Source organism: Camelus dromedarius, chromosome 36 (assembly GCF_036321535.1).
Source record: "Camelus dromedarius isolate mCamDro1 chromosome 36, mCamDro1.pat, whole genome shotgun sequence".
NCBI classification, from domain to species: domain Eukaryota; kingdom Metazoa; phylum Chordata; class Mammalia; order Artiodactyla; family Camelidae; genus Camelus; species Camelus dromedarius.
Window position 1 is genome coordinate 2,482,740 of NC_087471.1, and position 24,441 is coordinate 2,507,180.

At 49.8% G+C, this 24,441-nt stretch overlaps 1 protein-coding gene across 2 annotated transcripts in view; it reads right to left on the reverse strand.

Annotated features, from left to right (window-relative positions):
- The window catches only part of ROR2 (receptor tyrosine kinase like orphan receptor 2), a 192,576-nt gene that overhangs the window by 35,296 nt on the left and 132,839 nt on the right, over positions 1–24,441 (reverse strand). For both annotated transcript variants that reach the window (XR_010379187.1, XM_064482452.1), the window contains exon 2: positions 9,295–9,372. Coding sequence is in view for 1 of the 2 variants with exons in the window: in XM_064482452.1 (XP_064338522.1) it covers positions 9,295–9,372 (78 nt within the window). In the remaining variant the exon portion in view is untranslated. The remainder of the gene's footprint in view (positions 1–9,294; positions 9,373–24,441) is intronic.

A 24,441-nucleotide genomic window follows, 5' to 3' on the forward strand; every position in this document is an offset into this window, starting at 1 on the left:
AAGTCTGAGTTCTCATGGGAATGCCTCCTCTCCTGCACCTCAAGCCGGGGCTGAGGGGAGCCCTCTCTTCCCACCCTTCTGGGCTCCTGAGTGAAGAATCACTCCTTATTTAGGTCTCTTTAGCCATGGCGGTTTATCCACAACCCCTCAGACCTCTGCCCCACGGGTGGCCTTCTAGCTCGATACTGAAACCCAAGGCCCCTGTTGAAACTGATCAGAATAGTTCCTGCAGCAGAGATGCTGTTTCATAGGCCTTTTATTAAGGCATAAGAAATGCAGATTCCTTCATTTTCCTAAAGCCAAACTTGAGTTTTGTCTCAACCCCTGATTTCTCCTCATGGAAGGAAATGTAATACACCCAATTCCACGTGAAATCAGTAACTTGCGCCTATTCATTTCATTCCACGCGATCTCAAAATCAGGATTTTCTGCTTCTGGGTAGAATAATCCAGCCTCAGAGCACTGGAGGATCTGACGCGTCTGCAGCTGCCCTCCGCCCGCACCCACTGTGGCCGACGTGTCCCCATCTTACTGGTGTTCCTTCGACCCTGGAGGCGGTGGATGCGTCCACATCTGCTCCCACGGCCACACGGTGACACTGTGGCCTCTCACTGCCGGAGAGCTCAAGTCATGACCGCATGGCACCTGCAGAATCCAACTCTTTGTCTCAGATAGAGGTTTCCCCAGGAAGAGTGGGCCACTCTCCAAGGTTGCAAACAGAGGGGAACCACCTCAGTGGTTCCTGCCCCGGAAACCCAGGGCCACCACAATTCTGTTTTCTTCCTATTCCTGGCCCCTGGGCAGTTCTAAACCATCTCTCTTGCAAGTTCATCTAAGCATTTACATCTTTTACTAATACTGTATTGAGCACTTGTATGTAATTTAAGTGGGAGGGTGGCCAAGTTAAGGCTGGTCCACCATCATAACCATCATTAGTTCTCTAGAGGCCAAGAGCAAAATGGAAAGAAAGTTCTCTGAAGGTGAAGTGCAATGTTGCTGTTTCCCTCGGTGTTTAATTCACAGCCAGCTGTTTAACCTCACAGCTTCATTTCCTTTAAGTGTGACATGTGGGGTTGGTACGTGCTATTGCTAAACTCCCCTCTAGCTCACAAAGGCCTCCTTTAGGGCTGCTCCACCCTCTCCAGACACGACTCATGGGAGCTGGGCACAGACGACTGAGAGCTCGGCTACCGTGGATCCAGCCAGCACTCAAGGGAGAACAGAAGTCTTCCCTTTCAGAACCTCCCACACTGTTGGTGGGAATGTAATTCGGTGCAGCCTCTATGGAGGACAGTATGGGGATTCCTTGAAAAAAACTAAAAACAGAGTTACCATATGATCTAGCAATCCCACTACTGGGCATATATCTGGGAAAACTCTAGTTTGAAAAGATGCATGCACCCCAATGTTCAGAACAGCACTATTTACAACAGCCAAGACGAGGAAGCAACCTATATGTCTATCAACAGATGACTGGATAAAGTGGTGGTGTACCCACACACACACACACACACACACACACACACACACACACACACACACAGGAATATTACTAACCATAAAAAAGCAACATGGATGAACCTAGAAATGATCATACTATGTGAAGAAGTCAGACAGAGAAAGACAAACATCATGTGGTATCACTTATATGTGGACTCTAAAAACAAATGACACAAATGAACTTATTTACAAAACAGAAAGAGGCTCATAGACATAGAAAACAAACTTATGGTAACCAAAGGGGAAAGGGAGGCGGGGATAAATTAGGAGTCTGGGATTAGCAGATACAAACTACTATACGTAAAATAGGTAAATAACAAGGTCCTACTGTAAAGCACAGGGAACTATATTCACTAGCTTGCAATAACCTATAATGAAAAAACATCTGGAAAAGAATATATATGTGTGTATATATATATATATGAATCACTATGCTGTACACCAGAAACTAACACAGCATTGTAAATCCACTGTGCTTCAATTAAAAAAAGAGAAGTCTTCCCTTTTGATTATCCAAGAGGGCCTCCCCTTCCTCACAGCGGGGTAACTTTAACCACTGATGCTAATGGATTCCATCTCTCCAGGTTCCGGGCCAGCTCTCTGCCCGCCCCTAACTCTGGAGAGTGGAGCTCAGTCCAAGCATGAAAACACACCAAGGTAGAGGTAACAGGAGACCCCGTCTCCAGGGGACTTCACTCCTGCCCCACAGTCAGGCCAATGATTAATGCTTTTTCCCCCCCAACTGACCGTCCGCATAGTCACCAACTGGGTCAAATGACTAAGGTGTTTGAGGATCTGTGTGCTGACCAGGTCACACTGACTGCCCTGGGAAGGAGATAAGGAAAGCCGTATGGACTAGGGTCACGAGGTCACAGGGCTTTGATTGCTGGGAAACAAAACAACCTGCCTGGGAGGGCAGGTGACGAGGGGACCCTGAGAGGCCCGCAGAGGACATAAAGCTGCTCTTCCCAGAAGGAAGTATTTACAGGCCAATAAACCAGTCGGGGCGGCGGCAGTGGGTCCTTCCCGCTCAGACGTTCCCGCTAAGCTGCCTAGTGGTCTGTGCGGAGCCAGCTGCAGGAAGGGGCGGGGTGGGCGGGCGGAGCTTTGCGGGGCGGGGGCGGGGCTTACCGGGCGGGTGGGCGGGGCCTACCGGGGGAGGGGGGGAGCACCAGGGTCAGAAAAGCGTGTGAGTTTAGAAAGGACAGGAATCAGGAAATGAGGAAAACCGAGGGTGGGGGATGAAACGAAAGGACCTGAGAGATGGAGGAAAGTAGAGTGCTTGCACACTTTAAGAAGAAGAGGGAATTGTGGGGTGAACTGTGTCCCCCAATGAGATGTGTCGGAAGCTGTGAATGTGACCTTCCTTGGAAACAGGGTCATTCCGACGTAATCAAATTAAGCTGAGGTCATATGGGGGGGGCGAATCCAGCAGCTGGCGTCCTTATACGAGAGACATTTGGACACAGACACAGAGGAGATCACGAGAAAACAGGCAGAGGCTGGAGGCAGGCGGCCACAGGCCCAGGGACTCCACGGATTCCGGGCGACACCAGAGGCTCAGAGGGACACGGGACGGCTTCTCCCTCAGAGTCTCCAGAAGGCACTCATCCTGCCGACAGCTGGGTTTTGGACATCTGGCCTCCACAAGTGTGAGAATAAATTGCTGTTTTTTCAGGCCCCCAGACTGTGGTGCTTTGTCAGGACAGCCCTTGGTGGGGGCTGGAGGGAGTGAGGAGAAAGGGCAGGAGAGAGGTCGAAGGAAGGAGACCGCTGGACAAACAGGGCAACACCCACATCCTCTCAGAGGGACAGGGACATGGATGGACACACACAGAGGTGGAGACATGAATATACACCGGTGCACACACCTGGGACAGAAATAAGGCGAGAGCACACATGAGTAAGTCGCTGCAGAATGGTGTTCACACCCCGTGAGCTGAGGAAGACTGACCACCTCCCTGTCACCTTCAGTAGGAACAACAGCCATGGACAGTCCGGCCAGACACTGGCCGCCGGCTGCAACACTCCACCCCCGCCGAAACGCAGGTCGCCAGCAGCCACCCCGAGAGAGTGGGAGGGGCCCTGCAGGGACACTGAGAAGAAGGAGAAACAGAGAGGAAGGCTTGAAGGCAGAACTGGGCCTCACTGCTCCTGGAAGTGAGCTACACCCCGGTCCTCCCTGGGGGTGGGCACGTGCACGAGGTCCCGTGCCAACAGTCAGCCCTGAACAGCACAGCTGCGCACGCCTTGAAATCTCTCATCTGTAGGTTGCGCTTTCTCCCAGCACCATTCAGTTTGTCCAGATTCCAGACAGCCAAGCAGGCGTCGCAGGTTCCGGGCCGGCAGGGGGACGAAGGATGCTCTGTGAAGGGCCGGCACGCTGAGACTGGCCAGGGCTCAGAGCCCGGAAACCTATGTTAGTTCTGTCCAGAGGAAGGGGGCCACATTTTAGGCCTTCTACTCACTGCCTGGGGGAGCCCCAGGTTTCCATGACCAGCCAGGGGACAAGAAGGGAGGTGTAGGGACCCAGGTCCACAGCTCAAGCCTGGACCCAGTTCCCAGCCAGACTTAACGCTAACTGTATCTGCAGCTGGGATGCTGTTTTCAAGTTTACCCATCAGCCTTGGGGACTCTCACTCTCCAGTAAACTCCAGGAGACAATCACACACACACCCAGGAGGCCCAGAATAAACCAGAAACACACCCAGCGTCTATGCAAATTGATTCCTGCATCGGACCTGACTCGAGACCCAGCGCCCAGTAATCAGACAGCAGGCATCGTCTCCAAGCCAGCACGGTGACCTCTGCTGATCGCTTTGTTTCCTCTGTCCCAGGAAATTTTAGTTCGGCCACGGCATGTCACAAATAGCAGGGGACAGCCTGGTGAGGAAGGCATCGATTCCTGCCCTATCGTTTAGAATGCCCTTGAGATCGCCTCTAATTGCAACACAGCCTCAAGAGGGGAGAGCCAGGAATTCCCCTTCTGGTTTCGGGGGTGGAGGGGAGCGGCCCTTCTCCTAAGACAGGAGACACAAGCAAGCGGGTCTATTTTTGGCGGCCACAGGAGGAGCGAGACCAGCACCGCCCGCCCGGGCTCCCAGCAACGGTCCTCTTCCCACAGACATTCCAAAGTAGTGATTTTACAAAATCCGAGATGTTACATGTGCATTTAAAATACAGCCTTGGAACAAAAGAGCAAATGGTTTCTAGGCCAAAAGCACCCTTTTGTAAGTGTAATAAAATAGTGTGTCTAATGTAGCAAAGAATACAAAAATTCTATTCAGTATCACTATAGCCCGAGTCCCAAGGCCGACTTCAGTCCTCAGGATGACAGTGCTTTGGCATATGAAACTTCAGGCCAGCTTTTCAGCTGTAAATCACAGTGTCCTTTGAATGCATTTTCTTCTTCTACGCAGGCTTTTTTTTTTTTTTTTGCTCTGGGATCTCTCTCCCTTTCTCAATACCAACCACCAATTCTATGTTAAGTGCTCCGTCCTGGCCCAGGGCATCTGAACCCAAATGCTTTCTACTCTTGAAACTAATTTCTCAGATCCCGTTTTGCTCAGTAACAGACTGGCCTGCTGGCCATTTTCGCCTGCCTGTGATTTTACAGACGCGTAGGCATTATAAATGGGAACTGGATTAAAGAAACAGCTCCTACAGTCCATTCAGCTATTATTACTATTTATATGTGATTTAAGCCAAATGTGGGCAAACAGTAACACCCCCTGAAGCTCTTCAAACAAAAAAGTGCAAGGAAAAGTAAGTCTGGCACTGCCAGGCCAGTTCCTTCCGTCACGGAGAGGAGGAGGAGGAGGCCAGGGAAGCACAGAGGGACAGTGGAGTGAGTCCTCTTTTGTGCAGAAGTCATAACCCACAAGGAAGTAAAATCGTACTGCAGGGCCAGAGAACTGAGTGGCTAGGGAGTAACTGAGGCCCCTGGGTCTCCCTGAGGCTCCCTGAGGCCCGTACAGAGCATCCTGTCCCTGAGGGACTGCTGAGGTCTCGGTGCCTGGAAACTGACGGACACGCTGACAAGCATAATCGTGATGATGACAAAAGACCTCAGCGTCCGGCCACTACCTCCTAGGCAAGTGCCAGGAGCCAAGCCCTTCCACCCTCGGGTGGCTGGGGGTGAGACGGGGCCCAGAGCACTCCCCTGACCCCAAAAGGATGGTGACGTGCCACCCAGTCCGGGTCTGTCTTCCTGCCAAGCCGAGCACAGAGCCCGGCACTCACCACACTACGCGACCCCACCCTGCCACCACGGAAAATGGACCCCGCTTGCCGTGGATCTCCGCTTCCTTTAGTACTGCCTCTGTGCATGCGTGCACACGCTCACATACACGCATGGGTGGGTGCACACACACACGCACAGCTGCTTGACTGGTTAACTTCTGCATTTGGTGTTTCTGTGCCCCGGAGAGGTCCAAGGCAAGCTTCCAAACTCCAACTGAAACTCCCCCCTGCACTGCACTGCACACACACAGACATGCACGTGGGTTTTGTGGTGGTTGTTTTGTTTTATTTGTAATTGAAGTCTAGTTGATTTACAATGTTGTGTTAGTTTCTGGTATACAGCATAGTGATTCAATTTGTGTGTGTGTATATATATATATTCTTTTTCATTATAGGTTATTCCAAGCTTGAATAGAGTTCCCTGTGCTGTACAGTAGGACCTGGCTTATCTATTCTGTATATACAAGTTTGTATCTGCTAATCCCAAACTCCTAATATATCCCTCCCTCCATTTCCCCTTTGGTAACCAGAAGTTTGTTTTCTATCTCTGTGAGTCTCCTTCTGTTTTGTAAGTAACTTTTTTTAGATTACACATATAAGTGATATCATATGATATTTGTCTTTCTCTGTCTGATTTATTTCACTTAGTATGATCATCTCTAGGTCCAACCACGTTGTGGCAAATGTCATTGTTTCATTTCTTTTTCATGGCTGAGTACTATTCCACTGTATATATATCACATCTTCTTTATCCAGTCATCTCTCGATGGACATTTAGGTTGCTTCCATGTCCTGGCTATTGTAAATAGTGGTGCTATGAACACTGGGGTGCATATGCCTTTTCAAATTAAGAGTTTTCTCTGGGTGTATGCCTCAGATCATTTGGTAACTCTATTTTTAGTTTTTTAGAGGGTTTTAACACAATCACAAGGAGGTTAACAGTCACAAGACAATCAAATTCCAACTAAGCAGAGGACATAAGAAAGCATCCTGTTCTGGGCTTGAGAAGTTACTCCAAGCCCAAACAGGAGGTCAAAGAATCCCGCCTAAGGCACTGAAGCTAATGTTTGGAGCTTGTGGCTAGATGGGAATAAAATTTCTATGACCATTCAGCCCACGGTCATTTCAGCCACTTGATCAGCAAATGCATCTTCCATCCAAGTGAACTGTGAGTCCTGCAGCTGCTTCTGCCTCCCTGAGGGCAGCTGTGAACATCTGGCTTAGAGAACAGTGGTAGCCGGTACAGTGGTCTCATCCTGCTCTCGGCCCCTGCAGACCCGCAGCCCAGGCTCACAAGGAGGCCCCTGCTCTGCCGGGGTCGCAGGGGAGAGGTCTGCACATCTAAACATGGCACCACAGCACGTTTTCCCAAGGGAATATGAGCATCTGCAGAATGACTGCAGGCTGGATTTGAGGCTGTCGCAGTGGTGTGTCCACTTCTGCTCCCCTGGCCACGCCTCCCTCCTAATGGCCCTCCCAGTCCCTCTCCATCATCCTCCAGAAATGAAAGATCTTACAGGGAGTAAATCAGGTGACACCACGTCCCAGGTCTTTCCAGGGCAGAGGGAGGCGCTTACGATGAAACAGAGCTTTCTCCTGCCACCTAGAGAGCCGTGAACACTCCCCTAAGGCTGCCTGACAGAACTTCCTGGGACGATGGAATATTCCAGATCTCTGCTGCCCATAGTGCTGGCTTCTCGTCACAGGTGGCCACTGAGCACTTGAGATATAGCTAGTAAGACCAAGGACCTGGATTCTTAACTTCACTTAATTTTAACCAACGTAAATTTAAAGACCTACACGTGGCTGATGGCCATGGGACTAGACCTGATGACCTCTAGCCTCGGCCACCCCAGCCCAGGAGCTGCCACCTTCCCTCAGCCACCCCACGGCAGCGAGTCCTCTTGGCCTCGGGGTCTTTGCCCAGGCCTCCACCTTGACCCCAGACACAACCTCCTCCCACCCTCTCTTAGCGAGTATCAGCTCCCCAGATCCCAGGGTCACATCCTGTCCCCAAACCAAGACACTTCTTCCTTTCCTCCCAGCTGCCCGCAACCTCATCCCTCCCTTCAGGCTACTCACCGGAACTCCCGGTTTCATAACTTGAGCGTTTTCCCTTACGAAGCTGAATCCCCGGCCAAGTAGACGCTAACATGCAGAGACCACACACTTGTTGGATCCCCAGTGTGTGTGCCGGGTCCGGAGGGGCAGTCAGGAAAGACGTGTGGCCGCCTGGACTGCAGGCGCAGTCATGCTGGTGAGAAATGACTTCAGAACCCAACCATCACAAACCATCTTTTTCCTAAGAAATGTTTCCAGAGGGCCCAGCGTTGTACACAAGCTTCTGGAGCCCAGGCCTTGGCTGCCATGGGGACAGGCTCTCCCGTCCAGGCAGCCTGGCTGCGGGGGGTCCATGGGAGCAAGCTGACTTGTGCATTTACTGCATAGCATACTGCAGAGGAAAATCCTCTGGGAGCCTTCACTCACCAGGCACAACCAACAGCAGGTAGATCCACCCACCCTTGATGCAAACGACTATTCTGAGGCCAGAGGGGAGCTTCAGCTCCCTGTGGGACCTCAAGAGGCCCTTTCGGGACACAGGGGGACATCTGGCCATCTTGGCCGAGACTGGTGGATTTGAGTCATCGCTGCTCAGTCCCCAGAAGACCTGGCCTTGGACACGTGGCAGTGAACACACTCCTGGGAGGGCATGTGGACTCTCAACATGCAGGGGCTAAGAAACTATTGTGGATTTCGGGGCTCTGAATCATGCCTCAAAATCGAAATACAGTGCCTGTTCTGATAGATAATTGTTATACACTGAATTGTGCTGCGTCCCCACCCCATTCACGTGTGGAAGCCCTGACCCCGGGTGAGGTCAGGAGCTGGAGCCTTTGGGAAGTAATTAGGGTAAGATGAGGTCATGAGGGTGGGGCCCTCAGGAAGGGATCTGTGTCTTTTTAAGACTGGAAGAGACCAGAGCTCGCTCGCTCTCTGTCCAATAGAGGACACAGCGAGATTGCACTGCAGATGGAGACAGAGGATAAAGCCAAAAAAAGCCCCATTTCCTCAAATAACAGGGCGGCATCACAGGAAACGGGATCTGCTGACTCTACAACTCTAAGACGCCTAAGAAGTACGCCAGGTGAGCAGTGACCTGACAATGACCTCTGGGAAACGCTGGAGGGACAAGACAAAGGACCTGCTCTTTGGTGACCCGGTGGAGAAGAACCACCTGCCCGCCTGAGATGTCCACCCAGTCTGGACAACTACATCTCGAGAATAACCCAGAAGACAGCCGCTTGTCAGCAGGAGACTTCATGGCCAAGCCAGGAGTCCAGCTCCCAAGGCTCCGCTCAGGCGCACGGAGCTGCCCCAGAGCCCTTCCCTCCCTCCAGTGGATCAACGGGGCAGCGCTGGACCACGGGGCACCCCAGCCATCAGTTTCGGCAGGCCGAGCCTTGAGAGGATTGGCACGGGGAGCCCCTCGACTTGGTACTCTCAGAAAGCACCTTCCAATATGTGCATTCTAAGAGCACGGTCACCGTTTACCTTTCAGAGTGGGAATAGGGCCGTCATGTCCGTCCAGCTGTCCCAGGGGTTCACTGGGGTCTGGAACCTCCGCTTGCCCTGGGGGAAAAAACAAACACACACATCAGTGAGATTTCCCTTCCTGGCCTTGGCTTTGCCTCTCGTGCAAAGACCACGGTGTTTGAGCAAAGCTGCCCACTGTGTATAGAAAACCTAGAGGGACTGGGCATCTCGGTCACTTCCAAAGGGCTTCTGTAGCACCAGATCCGAGAGAACAGCAAAAGTGACTTTGGTACTTATCCCAAGAATGGCAAATCTTGGCTCATCCCAGGACGCAGGTGCTTTGCAGCATGTCTGGAGGAAGCAAACGTGTGGCTTGAAGCCCTCGGCTTCATCCAGGGAGGGAGAGAGAGATGGTGACACGGGCTGGCAAAATGAAACCCTCCTGGGGCCAGAGTCAGCAGAGTGCCCTCCAGATAGAAGCCCCTGATAATTCTGAATAAATTCAGAATTGGAGCGTTTCTTCAGCAGCTCATTCCCTTCCAGGCCGGCCCATGGGCAGCCAGTAGCCAAGGATGAATTTACTCTTAACTATAAGGACAGAAGTTTCCCATCTTTATGGAAATCGCAACCCTACCCATCACAGGCTGTGTCAGCAGGAGCAGCCATCCCCAGAGTCATAAACACCGAGGGCAAGAACAGCTCTGGTCTGCTCAGGTGGAAACACAGCACAAAGTCATGGGCCCCCCGTTCTGGAATGCCGGGGGAAGGATGGGCGGGTGACAGATGACCCAGAAGCCGTGTGGGGCCTCCCACAGACCCTTCTCCGTATGCCAGCGTGGTGTTCTTTCAAAACTTTCACCCGGTATCCTTGGCCTTGACTGGGTCCCCGTGGTTGGAGGTAGGGGGCGGGGGTAGAAATGGGGAGTCAGGGGTGACTGACGGCACATCTGGATGGATCTGGATTTACAGCATCCAAGTCGGTTTACTGCATCCAAGTCTATCCAAGAGTGGGACACACTGACAGTGCAGGGACGCAGCTTAGAGAGAAGGAAATCCCGACCCACGCTGCAGCGTGGGCGAAACCTGAAGACATTACGCTGAGGGGAACATCAGACGCATAAAAACAAATACCACACGATTCAGGAGCTCCCCAGAACAGTCAGCTTCACAGACAGACAGTAGGATGGTGGGTGACAGTGGGCCGGGGGGAGGGAGAATGAGGAATTCATGTTCAATAGGGCCAGAGCTTCATTTTGGGAAGAGGAGGAAGTTCTGGGTGTGCAACAATGTGAATGTATTTGACGCAACTGACTCGTGCACTTGAAAAATGGGTAAGATGACAAATTTTATGTTCGGTGTATTTACTAGTTTTTTTTTTAATTTATTAAGGGTAGTTTATAATTCAATATTGGGTCATGCCACTTGTCTCTCTTAAATGAGGCACAAGCACGAACAAATCACGCAGGCACCTCAAAAGCCCTCTTAAGACGAAGCCTTGCTCAGAAAAGCTGAGGTCTAGAAGCGGAATCCAAGTGGTTTTCAGACAGAACCAGGCACACGAGATTCTTCAGAGTATTTAGCTACACACACCACTGGCCGGTTGACGCTTAAGGGCACCCGTGTGTCTAAGCTGATCCTCTCTACACCGCTGGTTCCTGAATGACAGGACACGGGAGGTGACAATGTCAGCTTACAGCACCCTCAGAATTCAGCCCCAGTTCCCAAGCAGCGAACAGGGGCGACTGCTTCTGATGGGCTCATCACAGCCAGTTATGGGAGATTCCTCCTTTCTATCACTTCTGGTCCAAACTTACCCACCTGTCAGAAGCCAGGCTCCCGTGCCATCTCTCATAAAACATCCCTGGTGAACCCCTCAGAAGCAGCATCCTTCCTCTCTACAGCCAGCCCCCCAGAATTGCACACCTCTCCTGCGGCAATCCCACCGAGCCCTGAACTGATACTGCATTTATTTTAACGTTTCTCAATGGCCTGTGAACAGCTGGAGGACATCCGGTGCTGCATCCCCAGAGAGGACCAGAGGGCCTGGCACTGAAACTGAGACAGGACCCCAGGGCTGTTACGGGACAGAGACGGCACAAGCCAGGCGGGCCGGGCCATCAACGCCGTTCAGCCTGGGTTTGACGTTTTCAACTGGCATGTCACACACACCGTCACTCAGCACTGTTTAAATGTAGGGCGACCACAGGAAATCAAACACACTTGTACTGTATACACACATCTGAAGAGGCATAAAAATTATTAACCGCTTAGAAATTGACAAATGGTGTGAAACAGTCAAATAAATACACACCCCGAAGAAAAATAAGCACTATTTGCCCGATCCCACTGTGGAAAAGATTCCTGAGTCCTCCGAGGCAGACTGCAGTTTGGGAGCGTTAGGCATCTTCCTGTGCATCCGCGTCAGGTCGTGAACAAGCAAGCTCTTTGCAGGAGAAGAGTCGGAGGTGAACTAAATGCTTCCGTCGACTCGTAAGCCGCAGTCACCCCCATACAGACGTGCAAAGTCACTGCTGACATTGGAAATGCTCCCTGAATACGCTGTGCTCATCAGTACGGAGGCCGGGGTGTGACTGTCCCCTTCCTTCAGCCTTAAGCGTTACTCTAGGTAATTTAGCTTGGCTATTTGAGCAAGAGAGTGTCGTCTACATATTTGGAAAAATGGGTACGTTTCCAGCAGTCCAGCAGGCTCATAGCAGGGACCCCAAGCTTTGGGACTTAGACATGAACGAGTGCAGAGGCTGAGAGACAGCCCCTTCCCTCTGCAAGTCGAAACCTGCGAATACATTCACGACATCCAATCGCCAAGGTCCCTAGGACGGACACCACACGTTTCAGCAAAACTAGGTCCTGTTGTTGCTTCCTGAGAAATAAGGCACCATTTACTTTCTGGAGCTCATGGCTGTCTCTCAAGACGCTGCACCTCCTGAAATTTATGAGCAAAATGTAACAGGGGAAAATGCAAACCTGGGGACAAAGTGAGAACACAAGAGATTTCAGCAGGGTTTCTCCTGGCCCTAAAAGGGCCACGAACAATCCAGAAGAAAAAGTGAAACAAACACGAAACAGAACCAACAGGAACTGCCACGCACACGTCAGAATGTCCCTCCTAGTTGTCTGCAATTACATAGGTGATTCACACGCCCTCTCTTATTTTTCAACATCTCTACAATGAGTAAGCATCAAATTTTTGATTGACATAATTCAGATGCCATACAATTGAGCACTTGAAAGTGCTGTGGGTTTGGGTACATTCACAAGGTTCTAAATCCACAGTATTTCATCTCCCCCAAAACACACCCTGTTCCTGTCGGAAGTCTCCCCAGTCCCACCTCCCTCAGACCCTGTGACCACTAACCTGCTTTCTGTCTCTATGGATTCACCTGTTTGGGACATTTTTTATATAAATGGAATCATATAATATGTGACCTTTGGATCAAACATCAATTTTGTTAGATTTTTTAAAATTTCACACCTGAAAGGAAAACAGGGAGAAAGCTGGGGAGAAGCACACTGCATTATGTGATGAGCAAAGGTCACCAGATGCTAATTCAGCACATCAGACCACTGCCCGGCCCTGGGGCAGGGGGCTCCGGCTGCCCAAGGAGACAGGATGCGGCGGGGGCGGGGGGGGGGCGCACACAAGGGAGACATGGCGGGCGACGACTAAAGGATGCAAGAGCGAGCGAGCTCCTGAGAAGCTAGAGCGACCAGGATTACTGATCCAAAACTGCCATGGTTTAGCAGCTGAAAGGCTCACTTGGGGAGAGACCGGCTCATGTCCGCGTTCCTGCTGCAGAAAGACATGGCTCGTGGCAAAGACCAAGGAAGATTCCACCGCCGTGAGTTTAGGGCCCACCGAAATGAACGCAGCGTCAGGAACTCTGCCTTGCCCCCGACTAGCGCGTTCTTCTGCAGGTCGCCAGGGCCTCTAATCCACATGCCCCACCCCATCCGCGCCCCACCTCGGTGCTCGCTGCCAGGCCAGGTCACCCAAGCTGCTCCGAGGCGGTGTGCGCCCCTAACGTATCCCACGCGGCTGCCCTGAGAGAATCTTTACACCCGCGCCCACCTGGGTGGGGCTGGTACCCGCACCCTCGCGGGCTGCCTGGAGATGGGGAGGACCTGAAGGGAGGAGAGGTTTCGGGAAGACCTGGCTGCCCTCACTCCTCAGGCCTTTACTATCTTCTTCCAAAAGCAACGATACAGCTCAGAGCAAATCACACGTCCTTCATTTGGGTTAAAGTACTGACAGCTTTGCTTTTTTTTTTTTTTTTTTCAAAACTGTTGTGGCTTTTCTAGTTCTTTCTTTCCTGTATAAATTTTATCTTTTTTGAACATTTTGGGGGGGAGTAATTAGGTTTATTTATTTGTTTTTTTTTTGTTTATTTAATGGAGGTACTGGGAATTCAACCCAGGACCTCATGCATGTTAGGCACACACTCTACCACTGAGCTGTACCCTCCCCGCCAACAGCTTTGCTTCTAACGCCGCACGCATCCGCCGAGAGCGTGAACCGACGACACTCTCGCTCTCTCCACTGGATGTGGGTGATTGTCTCTGTAAACACACATACACACATACACACACACACACACACACACACACGATGCAGAGACAGCGGAGAACTCAAACCTTCAATAGCAACAATCGGGTCATGGTGATTTATTAGCTCCTTATTAGATTTTTTTGATATTTATAGAGAGGAAAACATTTTACTCAAAACAAAAATGTAAGTGTGGTTGGTTGCAATGCAAATGATAACGTTAACTGCATAGTTTGATCCATCTCACAATTTCACTTTAAAGCCTAGAGACTAACTACAAATGCGGTAACCAGGGTGGGATCCTAGAATAGAAAAGAGGTACCAGGGAAAGGCTAAAGAAAGACATGAACAGTGTGGATTTTGGTAAAGAATAACGTACCGATGTTGGCACCTTCGCGGTGATAAATTCGTACTTACGTAAGATTGAACCCGAACAGGAAACGGAGTGGGGTGTATTTGGAACCTCCACCATCTTCACTTTTCTACAAATCTCAAACTATTCTGAAGTAGAAAGCTTACTGAGTAACAGTCACACATTCTGCCCCCTTAGCCAAGCCCTTAACCAAGGCTCACGAGTAAAGAATTATAGGAAAGATCCATCTCCAAACAGCCTTGCTGGGTGGGTGCTGACCACGTGAACAGAAAACCACCCAGACACAGGGGATCCGATGTAGATTCTTCAAAGACTCGACAGCCTGCCAGAGAATGCACAGAAATAAAATCCCTTTGGAGAATGTCGGGTTTCGAGCTGAATTTCACGTTCATTGTCACAGCATGGGTGACATCAGTGCCTAAGCTGGTACGGAGCGTGTATGTGGAGCAGCACTGATCAGCGTCCTGTATATTCAGGGCCGAATGACAGGATGAAAGGACGCACTGTTGATGCCGACGGGCTTGTTAAGAAGTCAGGGTTTCCCACAGCCATGCCGAAGCCAGGGGTGGACGCCGTCTCCCAAAGCGTGCAAATTCTGAGTAATCAGAAACCGTGACCCAGTCAAACAAGATGTTCTGCAGACCTTCCCTCAACATGGGTCTCGAATTTGACATCTTGATTTAAGGCATCGATAAGATAAAAAGAAATTTACATCCGCAAAGTACGAGTGGGTCTGCTCTGATTTCCAGGCTCCTTCTCCAGGATTAAAATGCAACTCTTTCGTTAAGAGCAGAGACAGTATTAAGAGAGAATTTACTAATGAAGTTCAACCCATGCCCTTGGATTTGAGTCCAACGTGCGACTCTGCTTTTGATCTGTTTCTCCTAAAAATGTTTTGTGATTCAGACTGTTGATCCATTCAGCTCTACCTGCTGATCTGAAGCAGTACCTTTGTCGTGACTTAATTAGACGCAGTCACTGGCATATTTGGACCACTTCAAAGCAGCCTCCTTTTCATTCACCAGAGCTTGGCATTCTTGGATTTGGTCGCCCTTAACGAAGGTCTAATTTCCAAAATATGAGAAAGAACAACAGTCAGGGCACATGGGAGAAAAGACCACAGCCTGGACGAGCGAGCTTGCGGCTGGCCAGGAGCCTCCAGAAAGACGGGCGTGGATTTTCTGACAAGCTGGGCTGCGTGAAGACTCAGCACATCCACTAGCAACTGGAAACGTCTGCCACGTGTCACCGAGCCCACCAACATGTCAAATCAAAAACATCCGTGATGCTGGAAATGCAGCAGTTAAGGAGAACAAGGAGTCGCAGGAAAGGAGCAGAGTAGAAAGCCCTGAAAGGGGAGTCCATTAGCCTGGGAACTGGGCCAGAGGAAGTATGTCGATAGTAAAGCGACTTGATGATGTTTCTGGGAACACGCTTAGGACAACGTTGCACCGGGCGCCTTAACTGCCAGAGAGAAAGCCACACAGCGTCCATTCAATGTGGGCTGCTAGCCCCCAACTGGCAGCAGCCCTCTCAGTTTGTAACTCTTCATTTCATTGTTTCTGACTTTGAGTTGAGTAAACATTAGCCTCTGGTTCTACCTTCCTGACCCAACTCTGCTCTGGAAATAGGACGTAAAAGCCAGCGACCAGAAAATGGAGTCACTCGTGTCTCTCACCAAGGTAAACTTCGCTTTGATTCCACGTCTGCCACAAAGATATCAAACCCCAGGTGAGTCCAGGCCCAGGCCCATCTCCCTGCAATATTGCCTTCGTAATGCCTTTTCTACCCGCCTCCATCACTGACAGCCCTCAGAGCCCCCAGCAAAGGCCCCGGTGTCAGGGGCCGAGTGAAGAGTTGGCTGAAGGTGGAGTGAGGCCACTCAGGAGGCTGAATTGGGGCCTTTCATCGACCTTCTCTCTTTCCCAGCGCCTACAGCCCCTGGCTTGGTGGAGGGGGCCCAGGCAGAGCGGGGAGGCTGAGAGCCCCCATCCACAACAGATGCGCTGGGGGGGGGAGGGGCGAGACCCGACACCCGTCACTGTGACGCGAGCCCTGGGGCCTGATTCCATGGTTGGGCCCACTTGTTACTGCAGCAAAACTAGCAGAAGAGGAGCGAGCTGAAGCACTGGGTGGGCACTCTGAGCTCATGCAGTTTCCACTTGGCTTCACAGAAGAGTCTTTGGAGCATCAGTTATTCCCACGCATGCAGGAATCACTTTTTCACTTTGAATCTCTGGAAGGTTTTTAATTAAAGGTAAGGAGGGAGAAGATACTTTTTAAAAACCAACCCTTATAAGAAAAAAACAAGTGTGTGTTGTCCCATGATGATGCTGCAAGTTACTTTCTGTTTGTTTATGGGAGAGTTTTTAAATCATCAGCTGCAGCAGCCTTGGAAGTCAGGGTTGACTGGAGAAATCTTAGGGTGGAGTGAACGACGTCCAGAGGGAAGGGGTTCAGAAGGTTTGCGGCGGCCTCTCTCAACCAGGAACCTACGTGACCAGACGTTGGGCTCACTCCCAGAGCAGGTCGACCAGCTGGCATATTTGAAAGCTGAAGATCTGTTGAGTTTGCGGGAACATGCAAAGATACACATCTGTTATCATCAAAGATGGCGACACTGGTTTGGTTCGGTTTTTTAAAGGGGCAGCTTCCACAGCAGTTCTGGAGGCCGGAAATCCAAGACCGAAGGGTTGGCAGGCTTGTGTCTCCAGCAGCCTCTCTCCTCAGCCAGGTTCTCGCTGTGTCCCCACGCTGTCCTCCCTCGGCGAGGAGACACCCGTCACAGTGCACTGGGGCCCACCCGAGTGCCCGCAGCTTCCTTACTTCCACAAAGACGCTGTCTCCAAAGCAGGTCATGTTCTGAGATACTGGGGGTCTGGACTCTATTAAGTCTATTTTAGGGGGACTTGATTCAGCCCATAAGAGGCGGTGTTACTTACCTTCAAAGCTTCTTTACAGTGAGCGCTGATCTGAACCTGACTTTTGCACCTGCGAGGAGCAGGCTGACAGAGACAGAGCTAAGCCTCGATGAGAAAGAATGAACGAGGGATCCGGACTAGGCACAGAGGTGCAGGGATGGGTGAGCCCACGCGCTGGAGGGGACAGCGAACAACGTGCTAATTACGCTGGCATCCAACGTCCTTCATCCTGAGGATGTGCCCCGTGGCCGCCCTCCATCAGACATCCGTCAGGACACGGCTGTCCTCTCAGCTTCATCTCCCCGGGGATTCCGGCAGCAGCCGTGGCACCTTCCCAGATCCCTTCCCCTCAGGCTGGCATTCCCTCTTTCTCATAATATTTACAGCACCGCCACCTCTCTTCCCGAAGAGCAGCACAGCCCGGGGGGAATGGAGCAACCTGCCTGACCATGTTTGGCCATCACGCCGCTCAGCACTGGCACGGGGCCACCGTGTGTTCTGACGCACATCGTCCTGGACTCCCTTCACCGCACTTCCCACGTTTGGATCCTCTCCTGCTTCCCTCTCCATTGCGAGTGTCTTCTCACCTCTGGCCCTGTAAACGCCAGAGGGCCCCAGAGCTGGGCCTGCAGACGCTTTCCCTCTCTTTCTGTCCCCTCCCCTCGGGGACCCGGCTTTCAACAACCGCAAAATGCCCAGACCCCAGCTTGCCTTTCCGAACCAGACCTCTCCACGGAAAAGCCAGGCTCGGCAACCGGAGGACCCGCTCACGTCTCCACCTGCACGTCTCACAGACACATCACGCTCGGCTTGTCCAAGCAGGGGTCCCACTTTCCTCCACCGACGGCCCCCCTCTCTAAACTCTGACTCCGCCCTTCCCTTCGGCTCCTCTTCCTCTCGCGTCATCAGGAAATGCTCTTTGCTCTACTTCAAAATTCATCAGCATGCGGCAGTCCTCACCCCGCCCCGCTCACGCCCAGTCCCAGGACCCCCGGCTCTGCTGGATCACGTGGCAGCCCCCACCCCAGGCTTCCCGGGGTCTACCCTCCCGTCCGCATCTGCTGTCCACACAGCAGACACACTTGCACCTCTGAAAGGGGCCTCAAACACCATCGCCTGTAACAGCAGGGGTGAATCTCAAAAAAGTGTGAGGCTGAGCAGAAGCCAGACACGAAAGACTGTATTGTATGATCCCACTTAAACCACAGTCATAAACAGGCAGAGCCATCTGCAGGGACGGAGGTCACAAGACTGGTTACTGTGGGGGTGATGGCCCGGGAGGAGCAGGTCAAAGGTTTCCAGGAGGTTGCCGCCACGGTCTCGTGATGTGGGAATTCATGCACTTTTATCTACGTGTGCTTACACAAAGCTTACCACGCTGCTTCTGCTTGGATCTCTCCCATAGAATGCCACCCTCTCTACAGGCCTGCCCTGACCTTATTCAACACGTCAGATGAATGCTTTTGTGCTCAACAGCTTCCAGCACCTTCCACCTCCTCTTTGGAGCAGCCAGAGCCCCGTTTCCAGCCCCTCCACACACGCGCGCGCACACTCCTGACCTCACCTCAACTCCTTTCTCCTTCACTCCCTTAACAAAGATTTCAGCCCCTTCTCCCTCTGGGGTTTGCATGTATCTTCCCTCTGCCTGGAAAGCTCTTCTCCAGACCTTCCTGTAGCTCACCCCCCACCTCCTCTGCTCCAAGGTTCACTCACGAGCGAGGCCTCCTCTGGGAGCCCTCAGGGCCCACCAGTGGCCAACCCTGTCCGTGTCTGTCTCACACCAGGATGGCAGGCTCTGAGTGATGCTCTGGTCTCCAGCACCTGGAGCTCCGGCATGCAGGGGGCACTCCATGACCACGTGAGGAGTAAACAAACAGTGGTAGTGTCGTGGGACCACGGTGCTCATGTGTGAGGAGACGTCCTGAGCTTCCCTCACATTCTGAAGGAGGGCGCTCACACCTGCTCCAGGTGTGGCCAGCGCCCTCCGCACCAGCGCCTCCTCACTACATCAGCTCCTCTTCCTGCAAGCAGATAAGGGGGCAACACTGCTCCCGTGGCCCCAGCTCCTCCAAACCACTGGCGAACTTGACCTTGCTGACGGCCCTGGGACCCGAGATTCCTGGCAAGGCCCCAGGGAGCTCCAGCAGGCCCACGTTCCAGTCTCTTTGACCGCACGCCCTTTGTTTTAGACGTGTATGCGCATCGCGACAACTGCAAATGAATAAAAGGCAGCTTTCACAACTTTAAACCTGTACCAAGATCAGGCATGTTCGGGGGCAGGGCCCAGCCATTCAAGGAAAGACAGCAAGTAACACCAAAATGGTGGAAGATTCAGCTCCCAGCCGGCCTTGACGATTAAGGTGGAGGGAGGTTTGACTCCTCGGAGACCCTGAGCTTCATTACATGCTCACTGTAACACATCAGCATGATAAATAACATGCCCACAGGCACCACGACAGCCCAAGGCTAGCCACAAAAGGTCAAAGGGTGGGCTGTCGCCCAGTTCCTGGGAATCCCAGCCCCTTCCCCAGGGAAGTTGGAATGGTCCTCCCACTTGCAGAAAGCTACCAGGCCCATAAAAACAGGAAACACCATACCTCCTGGCCACCTCTCTCGCTCCCTCATCCCCGGAGATGGCCGCACTCTGCCTACAGAGTGTGCACCTACTTTTACTTTAACCTGAGCACCCAGCTCCCACACCAGGTCGCCTTTCTCTTGCCTTCTGAAACAGCCTGCACTCTGTGCAGTCTGCAGCTCTCTAAGTAAGTCTACCTTTACTCAACAAAACCAACCAAACAAACAGAAAACCGTGCCATGTGCCATTCGACCGTAAAAGGAGCCGACTGCTGGCACGCAGGCCACCGCGGGTGCGTCCCGGGAGCCCCTGGCTGAGTAAAGAGGCCAGACGCACGGGGCGACAGGCTGGAGGAGCGACTCCCAGAATGGTGGCCTGAGGACACTGATGAGCTCCGGCTGCCTCGAAAAACAGCAAAAATACAGGCGCAACAATGAAAACCAACCGCTTCAGAACTTGGAGAACGAACCAGGGCCAGAGAACAAACTGAAGAACCGTCTATCCAATGACCAAACCTTGGCAAGACGGCAGGGCTGCGCTGGCTTAGCGCGGGCTGCAACCGTCACCCCTTCCTTCCCACACAGCAGCCCTGCAGGCGGCCAGCAGACCTGATGCTTCTGAAGCTCTGCTGGAAGTGCCACCCCACGGTCACCGTTCCGTCTGGCCTTGCCCTGGGAAACCTCCAGGTTTGACTCAGAGCGGGGCTGGGATGGGCTTGCGGGGAGGTGGCGGGTGACGCCTGCCCCTGGGGCATTCTCCAAACAGCCCCAGGCTGCTGGCAACACCCCCGCTGCCTGATTCTGTGACCACAACTGCGGTGAACTTGAGCCCAGCCCGGAATTTAAAAGGAAATCCAGAAGAACCGGAGAACCACAGGGAACTTGAAACGCGCTGACGTACTTCCAGCATCAGAAAGGCTGTGTGCACGCCCCAGAAAGACCTGGGACAGGAGAAGACGCCAGTCCTGCTTCTCTAGCGCAATCAAGAGGTGGCAGCGGAGGCTGGTGTTTGACGGCACGCCTTCTGACAGTGTCCCCCCTCCCCGCAAGGTGCAAGACGGCCTCGTGACCAGTGACTGGCTAATCACACAGCATACTGACTGACATGGATGGCCTCCCTAGGGATCCAGCCTCAAGAATGTAAGGGACTTTATGTTACGTGCTCTTACCACACACGCAAAATAACCGTATTACAACAACAACCGTAACAACAGTAAGCGATAAGGGCAGGAGGAAGCCTGTGGAGGAGACGGACGTTCAGGACATGATTGTGGTGATGGTTTCGTGGGCGCACACTTAACTCCGAACTCACCCAGTCGTATACATGAAACACATAAAGCTTTCTGACTGCCAGTCATACCTTTAAAAAGTGGCTTAAAAATAAAATGAAAATAACTTGAAAATAGTAGATGACTCGGTAGTAGATTCCACATTAGAAGAGATATGGAACCTGCAGAATCAGGAAAGGAAAGCCACTAAACAAGTGAACAGCAATGAAAAAAAAAAAAAACCCACCAACAACATCCAAAATAAAACAGATACAAAAACCAGAGCAGCAGCAAAAAACTTTGAAGGATGTGAGGAATTTGCTACCAGTGTTACTGAAATATTATTATCTAAAAACGACCCGTTTAAATCAAAGAACTCCACAGGCATGTGAGGAAATAGGGAAGTATGCGGCATGCACAGGAAGGAAAAAAACACCCAGCAGAAAAGGGGGCCAAGACAATCATAAATATGTTTAAAGAAATAAAGAATTAAAGGAAATTACAACAGCGTTAACTCACTAAATAAAGAGTATCAATCACGTGATAGAAATGAAAAGACTCAGAAGTTCTACGGCTGAAGGTACGACTGAAATTCACGACGCAGGAACAACGGCAGGTTTGCGTTGGCACAAGAATCAGTGAACTGGAAGACGCTCCACTGTCTAAGGGGATGAATGTCCAGTCTGAAGGGAAGGAAATTAGAAGAATGAAGAAAAGTAACAGAGCCTAAGAGACCTGTGGGACACAAACAAAAGTACCAAATACATACATACATGGTGGGGTCCAGAAGGAGAAGAGAAAGGCAGAGACAATATTTGAGGAAATAATAACCAAAGACTAACCAAATTCGATTAAAAGTATGAATTGACACACTTAGGAAAATCAAGGAACTGCAGGAAGGGTTAAGTGCTAAGCTATCCAGACTAGATAAATCATAAACAACCTGTTAAAAAACTAAAACACAGAATACACAAAGCAGCAAGAGAAATGACTCATCTTGTCCAAGGGACCCGGAATGAGCACGAAGAGCTGGCTTTTCATCAGAAACCCAGCGTGATGAGATATTGTTGCCAGAGGGAAAAAAGATTATCAACCAAGAATCCCACGTCTAGCTAAACACTTCTTCAAAAATGAAGACGTTAGGTCACTTCCAAATAAACAACAACAAAAAAAGAGGAAATCCGTTATTAGCCGAGTGGTCTACAAGAAGCAGTACAGGGAGTCCTTCAAGATGACATGAAAGAACACCGGAAGGAATTCTAACTTACGCAAAGAAATAAAACAGGACCAGTGAGGGAGGTCACTACGTAGATACCATGAAAGACAATATGAACGTTATTTTTGTTTGTAACTCTTTTTTCCTCCTATTTGTTTTAAAAGACTACTTCATCCAACGATAATTATAAAACTGTTGATGGACTTAAAACATATAAAGATGTAATTTGTATGACACTAATAGTTCAGAGAAGAGGGGAGAGATGACATATGTGGAAGTAAAGTATTTAGGTTTAAAATTAAGTTAGTATTCACCTGAACTAGATTTTTTAAAAAGTAACATGATAACAGTGACCCTTATGGCAGCCAATAAGAAAATAATTTTTTTAAATTATATATATATGTAAGAAAGAATATAAAGGGTATATTGATACACATAAATGACAAAATTAATCACTAATTAAACTAAAAATGGATTAAAAGGACAAATCAAAACACAGAAGTTGGCAGAATGGATTAAACAAATTATTCACTATTTACAAGAGATATTTCATATTCAAAAACATAAATAGGCTGAAAAGACATATCATGCAAATAGTAATCATAAAAGACAAATACTATATGATACAACTTATATGTGGATATGATACAAATAAATTGGTGCAGCCACCATGGAAAATAGAATGGAGGTTACTTAAAAAACTAAAATTAGAGTTGCCATATGATTCTGCAATCCCACTCCTGGACATACATTTGGAGGACACTCTAATTAGAAAAGGCACATGCACCCCAGTGTTCATGGCAGCACTACTTACAACAGCCAGGACATGGAAGCAACCTAGATGTCTATCGACAGATGACTAGATAAAGAAGATGTGGTATAAATCTGTAATGGAATACTACTCAGCCATAAAAAATGAAATGATGCCATTTGCAGTAACATGCATGGACCTGGAGATTGTCATACTAAGAGAAGTCAGTCAGACAGAGAAAGACAAATATCACGCGATAGCTCTCATATGTTCAATCTAAAAAACAAGGACACAAATGAACTTATATACAAAACAGAAACAGACTCACAAACACAGAAAACAAACTTGCTGTTACCAGGGGGTAAAATGGGGAGGGGAGGGGTAAATCAGGAGTGTGGGATTAGCAGATGCAAATTACTATATATAAAGTCAAAAAACAACAGGGTTCCTACTGTATATCACTGGGAACTATATTCAATACCCTGTCATAAATCATAATGGACAACAATATGTATATATACACATATATATATAAACACACATGTATATATAACTCAATCACTTTGCTGTATACCAGAAACTAACATATTATAAATCAACTGTATACTTCAATAAAAAATTTAAAAAACCCAATACTACAAACCAATCCGACCTAACACTACAGAACATTTCCACCCCAATAGTAGGGCACATATTCTTCTCAAGCTTCCACAGAACATTCTCCAGGACAGACCATATTCTAGGCCATAAAATGAGCCTCGATAAACTTAGAAGGATTAAAACCATACAGAGTATATTCTCTAACAGCAGAATGAAACTAGAAATTAATTAAACAGCAGAAAATTTGGGAAATTCACAAATACGTGGATATTAAACAAAATATACCTAAATAACCAATATGTCACAGAAGAAACCACAAGGGAGATTAGAAAATACTTTGAGGGCAGCAAAAAACAAACATGACATAACAAATCGTACAGAGTACAGCTAAGGCGGTGCTTATAAGGAAAGTTATAGCTTTAAATGTCTACCTTAAAAAGAAGGCGGTCTCACATCAATAATCTAACTTTACACCTTAAGGACTTATTTTTTTTTAAAAAAGAAAACTAAACACAAAGCCAGCAGAGGAAAGGAAAGAATAAAGATTTGAGCAGAAACAAGTAAAAGAGAATAGAGAAACAATAGGGAAAAATCAATAAAACAAGAAGTTGGTTCTTTGAAAAGATCAGCAAAATCGACAAACCTTTAGCTCGGGTTACCGATAAAAAAAGGGAGAAGACGCAAGCTGTTCTAATCAGAAATGAAAGAGGGGACATTACCACCAACCCTACAGAAATAAAGAGAGCTGAAAGAGAAGACTAGGAACCACCGTGTGCCCACAAACCCGATAATCCAGATGAAACGGACAAATTCCTGCAGAAACACAAGTACTGAAACTGCCTCAAGAAGAAACAGAAAATCTGAACAGACATGTAAGAAGTAAAGAGATTTGATTAGT